The sequence below is a fragment of the Furipterus horrens genome, unplaced genomic scaffold, assembly GCF_987537825.1.
Source record: "Furipterus horrens unplaced genomic scaffold, mFurHor1.1.pri manual_scaffold_2, whole genome shotgun sequence".
In the NCBI taxonomy this organism is placed as follows: Eukaryota; Metazoa; Chordata; class Mammalia; order Chiroptera; family Furipteridae; genus Furipterus; species Furipterus horrens.
Window position 1 is genome coordinate 32,289,011 of NW_028327172.1, and position 12,909 is coordinate 32,301,919.

Sequence of the window (12,909 nt, forward strand, 5' to 3'; positions counted from 1 at the left end):
TAAAGTCTGTTACAGAATAATATATATCCAGTGATCCCACTTTGTAATTATTTTTGTATGATTATTTTGAACATTACAATGAAAAACTCACAAAGGTTTTTATAAGCAATTTTCTAAAATTACTGACAAATATGACTTACATTTAATATCTCCATACATATGGCTGATTGTGAATCTATCTTTGCCTTCAGGTGCCCAAGCAATTCTTTCTGCCATGAGGTATAGAGCTCCATCCTGCTTCTTTTGACGCACCTTCTTTACGATCAGCAAAACTTCTTCAGATGAAGTTGCCATGATGGCTAGAAGGTGCTAATAGAGACAAAAATATTTCACATCTCAGTTAGGGTCAGATTTATTGACTTCTAGATTCCCTTCCAAATTTAAAACCTAAACTAATAATGAAGGGAAAAAAGTCTCTTTCCTCATTCAAAGTTGAAGATGAAGTTGCATGGCATCATATTTTTTTAAGTCAAATTTCATTTTTCTCATACCATGTGTATGAATTTATGTAACAAGTTTATAACATCTGGCAGTTTTTAAACCATTCCCACACATGCTAATCAGAGTATTTTCTATTTATATTTCCTGTTATATTCTTAAATTTTTAAAAAATAAAGGCATTAAAACGTTTAAGATTTTTATTTTATTTTTAGAGAGAGGGGAAGGGAGGGAGAGAGGGAAAGAAACAGTGATTGGTTGTCTCTTGCACACCCCCAACTGGGGACTAGACCCACAATGCAGGGTTGTGCCCTGACTGGGGCTCAAACCTGTGACCTTTCAGTTCGCAGGCTGGTGCTCAATCTGCTGAGCCACACCAGCCAGGGTTATATTCTTAAATGCTGAATGCATGATCTGACTACAAATATGTGGTCTTATATGTAATATATTTAGAATTGTAGAACTTCAGAATTACACAGGAACCCTAATAAATATTTAGTTCAAATTGTTTCAACTGAAACAACTAAGGGTCACAGGGTTTGTGTGACCATTCCAGAACTAACCCCCCTGAGCTGAAACTACACCCATATTTTCTACTCCCTGGTCTAGGTTTCTTTCAGTATGCTTGAAAATAAAACTCAAGTTTTTTAGAAAAGTTCTTTTTATTGTTCAAAATGTTACAGATAACAGCATTGCATTTTGTACCGTAATAGTCACATCAAAGATTATCCTCCTGACCACAACCTTGTTTATTTTCTTGATTATTACTATATACAAAGCATTGAAACAGCAGCTGGGTAGAGAAAACATGTAAAATAAGAGTTGTCAGATAAAATGTAAGATGCTCGGGTAAATTTGAATTTCAGATAAACAAATTTTTAGTATAACTATGCCCCAAATATTGCATATAATAAATTATTTGTTGTTTATCTAAAATTCAAACTTAACTGGGTTCCCTGTATTTCTTTTTGCTACATCTGGCAACTCTTTGTAGATCCTCACCTTCAGCAAAAAATGCATTTTCATAATAAAAGCATAAATAGTAAGCGCAGTAATATAAGCAATCAGTTGAGAAGATCTCAACTACCACAGTAGAGCACCTGGAAGAGACACAGATTGTAGTTCCTAAGTTTTGAACAGTAGAAAGATGGTTTAATGTGGTTTTTAAGTTCAATTGTCCTGAGTTAAATCCCAAATTCACAGCTCACTAGCTGTGTAACCTTGGATAAGTTAATCTCTCCTTATTATGAAATGAGGCCACTAATACCTACCTGCTTTACTAGGTTGAGGATCAGAGATAATGTATACTCCAAGCATTAGGAACACAGGAAGCCCTCCCTAAATGGTAATACCTACTAATAAAACATCACAGGGCAAAGAGGGTATTTGTCAGACATATTCAAATGTTAATGTCATGCAGTAATAGCAATACTGATAAGTAATTTTATTGCCATGATCTACCTACACTGCAGAAACACTGCTGAAAAGCATCCTGCAAGTACACAGTACCTTACAACGTATTTACTCTAAAATATATTCCTTTATAAAAGGTTCATAGAACACTGGTGTGCCAACACGTGACAAAATTCTCAAAGCATGTCACCAATTATGTGATATCAAAAATGCTTCCAAGTGCTGTCAATTTCACAATCACAAGTGACCATTTGAGGTTTAAATAAAAAAATGAATTCTACAGTGGAAACTTTCTGCAACTATACTCATTAGTTAACATGTATTTTCATGGAGATGTTGCTTTACAGTAATGTACAATTATCAACTTTTCTGCCATAAATAAATTTCAGTAAGTTTCGCAGTGCAAAAATTCTTGTCATTTGCAGTTTTCTACTTTTTCTTCTCTTGGTTCTACTCTGTGCTTTTATTGTATTGGGTTGGTCAAAAAGTTTGGTTAGTTTTTTTCCATATGATGGCTCTAGTCGTGCTTAGCTGTCATTAACTTTATATGAAATGATTTTGTACTGTGACAGCTGTATATCAGCATGCATTTAAAACAAAACTTACCAAAACTGGTTAACTTTTGGGCAGCCATTTTAACACTGAAGATGGATGAAAATATGCACTTTTTCAGTGTATTATGCTTTATTATTTCAAGAAAGGTAAAAACACAATCGAAAGGCAAAAAAAGATTTGTACCGTGTATGGAGAAGGTGCTGTGACTGATCAACCGTGTCAAAGTGGTTTGTGAAGTTTCTTGGTACTATTGAAATTTTGGCCAAATGATTCTTTGCTGTGGGGTTGCTTATGCATTGGAAGATGTTTAGCAGCACCCCTGGCCTCTACCCACTAGAAGCAATAGTGAGAGATAGCTGACAGATTAAAAATACCCATGTCAATAAAATTGGTGAAAATGAAAAGCGTCTTTTCTTTTATGGAAAAAACTAAACTGACTTTTTGCCCAACCCTGTAGAAGTATGCTCATCTTTTTAATCTGATTCTACCAGCTCCCCTCAGGTGCCTTGACAACTGTCTCTCCCAGTCTGCTGATTGCATTGTAGAGAAAGGCTGGGCCAGTCATGCTCCAGAATAGCTTGTGGATCCTGGCTACCACTTCTCTGTCTTGTTCCCACAGCCACCCACCAACTTCGCAGAATCCGGGGCCCTGGTCTCTGGCTGGCTGTTTTTCTCCACGCAGAGGAGCCTGAACTGCTGCTCCCAAAGCCTTAAAAGAGAGGATTCTTCCCGTCTGCCATAACAGCTATGTGCCATGACCCTGAAGATAATTTAATACTTAACACTTCAGATGCCATTTCCCACATCTTTTAACAATCAAATGTCTTCAACTGCTCTCCTTATATTGGTTGAAGAATCACTTGTATATATGGCTAATTTATTACCTAGGAAACAGCCTGGAGGCCCCTACCCCCACAGTGACCTTTCTCCTAAATCCTGGGAATCTTAAATGCCCAACCTAAAGGGTACAGGCTTGAGTGTGAATGTCTGGAATATGAGGACAAAAAGCATTGAGGGGGTCTGGGCTCAATAGGAAAGATGCCATGATTGATGGTGGTGTCTACCATGGGCTGGGATGGGGAAAGTGGTAAGAAAAATGCCACATATAAGCCATTTCTGAAGTTATGACATAGTTTTCATTCCCAAAGGAACAATTTAAAATACAATTTTAAAACACTTCTTCAGAAATAATTTAAAGTATAATTTTAAAGCAGTCAGCATATCTCGGTGTCATATAAGAATTAAACATGCCCTGAGCAAAAAGTTTTATGGAAACATTTTAACAAGATGACAATAAATGGGAACAATGAAATATTGGATCTGCTATTGCTATTCAAAAAGAAATTGAGAATTTATATTTGGACGTAATGGAAAGTAATCATTAGGAAGACTGGCAGGCATTAAAAATAGGAACCAGCAATTCTTGATAAAAATATCTAAAAAATAAAAACAAATTACTTAATGAAAAGTAATGAAAAATACCACTGGATTAAAAAACTAATATTTCTTATTCACTCAAGCAGTGATTTAGAAATTTAAAAAAGTACAAGTTAAAAGAAAAGAGTGAAATCTTAATTCCTCTGAAGTTGATTACCTCGATTTAAAAAATTTTGGTGTAATCAACAAAATAAATAGGTCTTAGGTGTTCTATTTGATATATTGTATACAACCCATACATCATTACCAAAAATAAGACAGATAACATTACCATCGCTCCTGAAAATTCCCCCATGTTCCTTTCCAGTCAATTCTCTTCTTTCCCCTGTCAGCATAAATTAAATTTTTGTCTGTTCTAGGATTTCATATAGACGAAATCATGCATTGTGTTCTTTTGTATCTGGCTTTTCATTTAACCTTTTTTTTTTTTTTTTAATTCACCATATATTACATGTATCAGTTTATTCTTTTCAATACATTAAGTTAGTTATGAATAGGGTCTTGAATTCGGATTTTGGCAAAGGAAAATAGGCTTTATAGGCAATGAGAGTGGTTTGGGGCAAAGGCCTGAGACTCTCTAAGAGTGGTTAGTAGCCTGCTCTGGATGTAGCATCAAGTTAATGGCGGGGATCGGTAGGCTATAAAGTTGGATGATTAAGGTGGAGGCAGGCAGTGAATACCACCCTATGTGATAGAGAACAGAAAACCTCTACAGACTTTTCAACAGGGATGTGATTTGTATTTTATGAAATTAATCTCTGGGCAATATAGGAAATACTGAAGAGAGGGACCAGAAAAGGTCTCAACCAAGCTGGTGGCAGTGAGAATGGAGGAAGGGACAAGGAGTAGTACTGAGGAAGCAGGATAGTAGACACTGTAGATGCTGAAGGGTCATACCTTACTTACTGACATGAGTATAGTGGTGCCATTTATGCAAATAAGAACAGGTTTGAATGTGAAGACAAGGAATTCAGTTCTGGACACATGATTGTGAGATGCAGTTGAGTCATGCAGGTGGAGACAGTCTATATTATGGAGCATTTGTAAATGGTGGGATGGAGCCTAATCAGTTCAGTAACATATGGGATTATAAAAATTCCTTAATCCCACAACCTTAACAACAATTTTCTTAATTTTAAATTGTGCTTATCTTATCTTATCTGTACCTGCTTTACAAATATAATCTTGAAGTACATCCCAATTACCTTGTTTTTCACTTGTCAATGAAAACATTTCCCCATGTTTTACAATCTCCATTTTTGGTATTTATATATCATGTCATAAAGGGTTAGAATTCATAATATATAATACTATCTTTTAACCAGTTTCTTTGATGTCTTCCTAAGATGCTGTTTAGAGGGTATTTGCCCCTCAAAAAGTTTGAAGTTTGATTCCATACTCATAAATTTAAAAACTCTATCAAAAATCTGATTTCTTTATTTTTAAAATTTTATTTATTTACTTTTAAAAACGGGAAGGGAAGGAGACAGAGGAAGAGAAATAGTCGCCTCTCGCGAGCCCCCAACTGGGGACCCGGCCAGTTGCGTCCCAGGCATGCATCCCCACTGGGAATTGAACCAGCAACCCTTTGATTCACAGGCCAGCCCTCAATCCACTGAGTGACACCAGCCAGGGCCTGAATTCTTAATAACATGCGCCAGGCATTTGGCTAAATTCTTTATAGGTGTTACCTCATTCAGCTCCCAGTTTACAATCCTGAAGTAGGTTCTATTATTAGTTCTGTTCTGCGGATAAAGGAAACTGGGTCTGAGAAATCAAGGTACTTTCCCAAAACATCAAGGAACAGCAGAACTGGGTTTGAATCTGGGTCAGTCTGACCTTGGAGTTCCATATGCTATTTTGTGAATATACATGACTGGAAGGACATACACCCACTTTAATAGTGGTTACCTACAGTGACAGGATTACAGATGATTTGAATGTTCTTTGTTTTCTGGATTATCTACAATAAATGTGTTTTGTGATGACAAAAGTAGTTACTAAAAATGTCTTTTTAAGAGTTTATTCTGTATCAAACCATATGTTTATAATACAGGTAACATGTTAGGGGTGTTGGTATGGGTAAGAATTAAAACAATTTTCAACTCCTGTATTATACATAGGTCACTTATTTTTTATTTAGCTTTACAAATTTAGCTTGTAAAGGAAATGTTATAATATCTATGGAACTATTAACTACTTTAATATTAATTTTCTAATATGTTTTAATAAACACAATTATTAAAGTTTAAAAATATCTGTACTACGTAAAATTATACTGCGTATCACACAAATCACATTTTAGGAAACATGAAGGACAGCTGATAGAACAAGTTCCCAGTTAACTGGGCTTACTGGCACAAATAAAAAGTGATAGCTTTGGGGAAAAAAACAAAAAACTTTTCTAAGATGGAAAGTAAGGAAGGAAAGATGAGTGAACACAGAGAAACTGTAAAGTGGAGAATAAATTAGATTAATAGAACAGACCTTATTAGCTACTTTAAATCAACTGGGAAAAATAGCCTCTTATATACAGGGTGGGACAAAAGTAGGTTTATAGTTGTATGTAAATCAATATGATAATAAATACTAATTCAAGAATAAACTTTGTGTTTCATGTACTCACAATGTAAACATACTTTTGCCCTACCCTGGATGAAGCATGTAAAACCATTCATGTGAAAATCCATTCAGGGGTTACTTTATGAATAAATCCAAGATAAGTTATTAAACATTGGGCGTGACTAGTCAATTGTCTCACAGCTCCCTTGCTAGGCAAATTTCCCTGGTCATCTATAGCAACTCTGTTAATTGTACTAGGACCAGTTTAATAAACCAGTAGGGGTATTGTACAATAACTTCTGATATCTAGACTTTTCTTGAAGGTGGTTCCTTGGGTAGCAAGAACTTCTTCCCAGCACACCTCTGTAAGCCACAGAATATTTCATTGACAAAAAAATATTTGTGTAGTTGCACTTAAATAAATTGGCTTGATGAAGACTGGCTTTACTTAAAAGATTATTTACTTTATGAAATAATCTGCCACAAGATTTCTTTAAATAGCAAGATCCTCTTGTGAAGGCATTAATTCATTTGAAGTTAAATAACTATTTGCCTAAAGCTAAATGTATATGCCTTGCTCTGAGCCTTGGTACATTCTACTTCCCATTAACTAACTTTTACTCATTTTTTCCTACTCTTAAGCTTCAAAGTTATTAGGTAAGGTCTCTATTCTTGTCTTTATAGCACTTACCACAACTCTAATTTATTTTTAAAGTGATTCTTTTAATGTCTGACTCCCCTGATAGACCGCAAGCTTCATGAAGAAGGGAAGAAATTGCAAGTATTGTGTTCAGTGCAATACAGCACCCAGGAACTATTTTGGTGTACAGGAAGAGTTCAAGAAATATCTGTGGCACCAACTTAAGATCTTTGTTGTTAAAAGGATATAATATTGTTAAGACAAGAAACCTCTGCACACTGACCTGCGGCTAAATTCCAGGAAGCACTAGAGCTTCCTACTCATAGATCAGAGTACCATTCCTCATAAATTCCAGTAACTGGCTTATAAAGAAACAGGGATAGGAAGAATTTGAAACTACTCAGCACAAATTTTTAAAATTACCACATCTATGCATTTCCATTATCTACATCCCCTTTTCCAATGTGCAGAGAGGTAAATGGGGCAGGGGGAAAAAAAAAGTAACAAGTGAAATATAAACACCTCATCACCTGCTAGAAGAAGTGCTGCTCTATCTGCCAGAATACAAAATGGAGTTTTGGAATGCTGCTTGCCATTAGATAACCTAAAAATTTTTAAACAATCCAACATTATAGGGTGTTAAGATCTTGGAAATATGTCAAGAGTGAAGAAACTGTACTACTGTTTTAAAGATAGTTACACACACAAAGAAATTACTAAGAAGGATTAACTAATGTAGCAATTTTAAGACCAAGCACTTTCTAAAACATCTTACAACAGTGCGAGGGAGGGGAAGGAGGAAAATAATGCAACGGAGAAATGCAAGACAGAAGGAAAGCATTGCTCCTATTTAACCCATAAATACTGCATGCTGAAAAGAGTACAATACCAAAATTGAGAGAGCAATTAATTGGTAATCAAAACGGGGAAATGAGGGCCTACTGAATGTTTGACAATGGAAAGGGAAAGCAGAAAAAAGAAAAAAGGGGGAAGGGCACAAAGACACCTCTGGCAGCAGTATCCATGAGGTAGAGGTCAAAATGCGAGGTACACTAGACAACATTCTCATGGTAGGGGGAAAACCCAGCAGCACAGAAAAGCAGGGCTAAAAGGTGGAAAGACAAACCAGTAGAGAAGTTATAAGCCTCCGGTGCAGTACATACAGGAAGTAGCCATAACTGACTGGAGCTGATCATTTCGTTCATTACTTTTAACATTCCTTTCTCTTGGCATCAATCTTCCTAGTATTTTAAAAGGCTGTCTTTACATTTGCATGGATTTTTTTTTTTTACATTTGCACTACCATATGTTTTTAATATCACCTAGGAGAGACTCAATATCACCTATCAATCAGTTAACAATGCTAAATGTTGGCTTAGTAAGGATAGCAAAACAGGTTTACTAGCCCCAGATTATCTCTGCCTCCTTCCCAAACGAGGGATTTAGGTCTGCTAAAAGGTGCAAAGTTCCCTCTAAAGCCTAGTCCTTCCATAAACCATAGGCCTGATACTGGAGGTTATCTTCTCTTCTGCTGTGACATTTACATTTCATTTGTTCGACTTTTGACTTTGCTTTATATATTAGGATTCCTGGTAAGAATTCATAGGAATTGTTTCATTCCTTTATGGCGTCAATACTTACTTCAAGGTATATTTCAAAGCACTTCGTTTTTTTTATCTTTTAAAAGAGGGCCTTCTCATGGGCAAAAAAATTTTTTTTCATCTCATCTCTTCAATTTTACATACCCTAAAACGGGCGTTTAAGAGTCAACTGGATACACCTTTGGGGGCAATAATCGTATATTTCCATGTGTTGGTGGTCTATTTTTAAGAGGATGAAGTTGAGCACAGTCCAAAACCGGGATAGGGAATGTGTGGATTAACACACACGCTAAGGATTTAAGAGCGGTCGGACTGACAGGTGAAGCAAAAAGTGTGCACTGAGGTGAAAGCTTCTTCTCTTACAGAAACCGAAAGACTCAACAGCACATTTTCTAAGGGGAAGGGTTCCTTTGCGAGGGAGGAGCCTCCACGTCCTTCATTCTCCGGAGCCAAGTCTAATCCTGGCTTTGGGTCAATCTCCTGGCCCCTGCTCTCAGTAGAGGGGTAGGCTTCCTACAGGCAAGTAGATAAAGGGTCGCCTCTTCCCCGTTTCAGAATAACGGGCTCCCCAGACAGCAGGCTTGGGAGTTGTGAGGAGGGACGGTCGCACGGACACAAGGAAAAGGGGCAGAATCTACGCCGTCCTGCGGCCCCCAGGCCTGTCATCAATTCATCTACCCACCCATCTCCATTCTTCGGTCTAAACTTACCAAGTGGGAGCTACAGCCCTGGACGGGGAATAAGTTAGTGGGCTAGGTCGAATCGAGTTCCGCTGCGCTTCTTAGAGATGCTGCCGGGAAGAGGCTGAAGCCCAGTAGCTGCTGCGGCCGCCGCCTCCGCTGCCGCCTCTGTTACTGGGGGGTCTCGCCTCCATCGCTGGCTGCGAGAACTCTGAGGGCACGTGACCGGAAGTACCAAGGCGGGCCTGTGGGGCACGTGATCCCAGAGCAAGGCCGCCATGACACCTTCCGCTAATTCCCTCCCTTCTCTGCCAATTCCCGTCTGTTTCATTTCCTCTTGCGGGCTTCAAGCGATGAAGGGTCCCGGGATCTTGGCTGGCTCACCCCTTTCCCTTAGAGCTCCGACGCTTCCGACCGACGCTTTGTCTTCTGCCGGCAGCAGCCCGCTGGACTGCAGGCCGCAGAGAGCGTAATTGCGATGGCGGCCTGTGTGGGAGGGACCACGCACAACAGGGGCGTAACCCATCACGTGACGAGGAAGTACCGTTAATAGCGTTGTCCCCGGCACTCCGGGATAACGTAAGCCGGGGAGGGGAGGAGCAAGAACGGAGACAAGCTCGGGTGTGGCTCTAGGTTCTTGGTGAGTGTCCCGGTACCCAGCCAGGAGAGACGGTGTAAACACCTGGAAATCGGGGACTACCGGCGCGGAGATGGTGGAGTGGAGCTGGGATCTAGCTCTGGAAACTGGTTACGTATCTTCTAGACTTATTAATACAATATTAAAGTTTTGCAGTTAAAGTTAGCAGTTCCTCTAGACGGGGAGATTCTCCTGTAGGCAGGGACTGCCCGGCTGTGCGTACAAGGCATATTGGATGCATGAATGAGTGAGTCGCCATTTCTCTGAGGTGGAGAGTTCTCATCTTATTATTTATTGGGTAGAAAGATCTAATCTACTTTCCCTAAGCACAATAACTTTAATTTTTACTTCTCTTTTGCTGATTCGTGTGAAAAGAGAATGCTGTGATTTGTATTTGGTGTGAGCAGCAAACACTGGTCCATTAGTAAAATAAGTACAGTAGTAGAGCAATAAGAAAACCTTTTCTTGATCCTGCTACTTGGTTGTTAAAACCATGTAATGCGGGGAAATGTAAAGATGATTAGATTTGGACTATGGAGAAGTGGATTCTAGTCTCAGCTCTACCTTTTAAGATCTCTGTGACCTTGGGCAAGCCAACCCCTTAAGAATTTGTTTCATTGAGTTTGGTGAGCATTTATGACCACCTTCTGTTTTCTTACTTTTTTTCTAGGCTGGAGGTGCGACAGACTTAACAGAAGAAATATTTAAACTTAGATTTGCAAGAAGGTAGGGTTTCGTTAGTTAGAGGAAGATTCAAGAAACAGCATATATTAAAATCATGGAAGCACAGAAAGTTTATAGAGTGAAAGGAACAAAAGATAGCTCAGAATAATTGGATAGAATAGGAGAGAGGATAAGGAGGAAGATGAAGCTGGAGAAATAGAGATCATATCATAGATTATGTTAGAAGGGTAGCTGTTGAAGGTTTGTATAGAGATATTTTTTAGTACATACTGAAAAACATGTTATGGAAAATTTCAAACATAGATAAAAATAGGATAATTTTATGCACCCTCATGTACACACAGCCTAACTTTAACAATTATGAACATTCTGCTGTTCTTATTTGTGCAAAGATTAAAAATTTTAGGTACTTTTTATATCCATTGTCACATTTGATTAATAGCTTTCAATTTGAGTTCTAGGTACTGGCTATTTAATGTGAAAATTTCTTTGAGTTTTAGTTGACTACTTGCTCTGTTGAATCAAAGTGTGATGTGGCCATTTTAAAAACACACACGGTGCTCTTTTAGTATAGTAATATAGAAATTTAGTGTCCAGATCAAGGAGGTTAGTTTCTACTCTATTCTGTGTTATCCAGCTTCTTAAGGAGTATTATGTTCAGTTCTAGGCAACACATTTTCAGGTCAAATGCCTGTGTAGAAAGTTGACCAGAACAGAGAGGAACTGGGATATTGTCATGTCAAGAATGATTGAAAAACTGGAAGTGTTGAATTTTTAGACCTGTTAACACTTCAAATACTGAAGGGTTGGTTTGGAAGGAGTAAACTTATTCCCTTAAACCAGCGGTTCTCAACCTGTGGGTCGCGACCCCTTTGGGGGTCAAACGACCCTTTCACAGGGGTCGCCTAAGACCATCGGAAAACACATATATAATTACATATTGTGTTTGTGATTAATAACTATGCTTTAATTATGTTCAATTTATAACAATGAAAATACATCCTGCATATCAGATATTTACATTACGATTCATAACAGTAGCAAAATTACAGTTATAAAGTAGCAACGAAAATAATTTTATGGTTGGGGGTCACCACAACATGAGGAACTGTATTAAAGGGTCGCAGCATTAGGAAGGTTGAGAACCACTGCCTTAAGCTGTAGAATCCACAGTTAGGAATACTTAATAAAAGCTCTAAGTGATCAGCTTACAAACCTAGTATTTTAAAAAGACCTTATGGCCCTGGCTGCATAGCTTAGTTGGTTTTAGAGTGTTGTCCCCATACCCCAAAGTTGTGTGTTTGGCCCCTGGTCAGGGCATATACAGGAAGCAACCAATGAATGCATAAAAGTGGAACAATAAATATATGTCTCTCTCCCTCTCCCCTGTTCCCTCCCTCCTTCCCCCCTCCCCTCTTTTTAAAATCAATTAAAAAAATGAAATAAGAAAAGGACCTGAGAGCTGTGAAGTGGAATGGGAAGCTTCAACAGAGGAAGCACTTCCTTTCCACTGCTGAAAATTTTCAGGGATCCAGGGTAAAACTAATTTCTGAATTAGGTGGATATATGATAAATGCACTGAACTACCTTTGAGTCTTCCTCCACCTTGAGAATTTTGGGAAGTGGGACTTTTATTGGGCCTGGAAGGCTGGGTGCATTTGGCTAAGTAGATGTGGAGGGAAAGGAGTCATTTGAGGGAGAGAGTCGTCGTCGGCAGCCGTCCGTCTCGAGAGACGATGGTGTAGCTTCTTAAGAGTCTATCTGCACCGCCGAGAATGGCTGTGCAGTCCAACTCGGGAGTGACACGGTATCTGTCTCCTCCCGTGTTGAATCGACATCTTGTGATGACGCTGGAGTGTCCTCTCCAGTGAAGCTGAAGCTACAGAGCCTGGGCAGGGTGATATGGAGGGTCTGCTGTTGCCCATGCAGCAGACCCCCCCTCTCTTCGCAGCCGAAGGGTCCAAGGTAAAGACGGAGTCAATACAGCTTGGGTTCAGGTGCGCCGCAGGAGTTGCCGGTGTTGACTACAACGTCAAACCGCCTTAGGGACTCCGGCTCCGGATTTTCTGTCGGGGTTTACTCCCTTAGCCTTTCCCCTGAAGAGGTATGCCGCAAGGCAGCGGAGGTTTTTTGGAGTCAGAGTTTTCCTTCTCTGATGTACCCTGACTGGAAGATCGAACCAGCGACACTTAGCTCGCAGGCCGACGCTCAATCCACTGAGCTAAACCAGCCAGGGCCCAGGGAGAGAGTAAGCACAAGGAA

At 39.0% G+C, this 12,909-nt stretch overlaps 2 protein-coding genes across 3 annotated transcripts in view; one reads left to right on the forward strand and one right to left on the reverse strand.

Annotated features, from left to right (window-relative positions):
* The window catches only part of GTF2H1 (general transcription factor IIH subunit 1), a 35,232-nt gene extending 25,434 nt beyond the window's left edge, over positions 1-9,798 (reverse strand). The window contains exons 1-2 of the mRNA XM_090263375.1: positions 9,357-9,798; positions 141-309 (exon numbers count right to left, since the gene is read on the reverse strand). Of these exons, the coding sequence (XP_090119501.1) occupies positions 141-294 (154 nt within the window). The 5' untranslated portion in view covers positions 295-309; positions 9,357-9,798. The remainder of the gene's footprint in view (positions 1-140; positions 310-9,356) is intronic.
* Positions 9,799-9,894: 96 nt separating this feature from the next.
* The window catches only part of HPS5 (HPS5 biogenesis of lysosomal organelles complex 2 subunit 2), a 37,401-nt gene continuing 34,386 nt past the window's right edge, over positions 9,895-12,909 (forward strand). The window contains exon 1 of one of the 2 annotated variants that reach the window (XM_090263388.1): positions 9,895-9,966. The gene's annotated coding sequence lies outside the window, so the exon portion shown is untranslated. Of the gene's footprint in view, positions 10,074-12,909 lie in introns of both variants that reach the window. The other variant, XM_090263384.1, reaches the window with a different exon arrangement.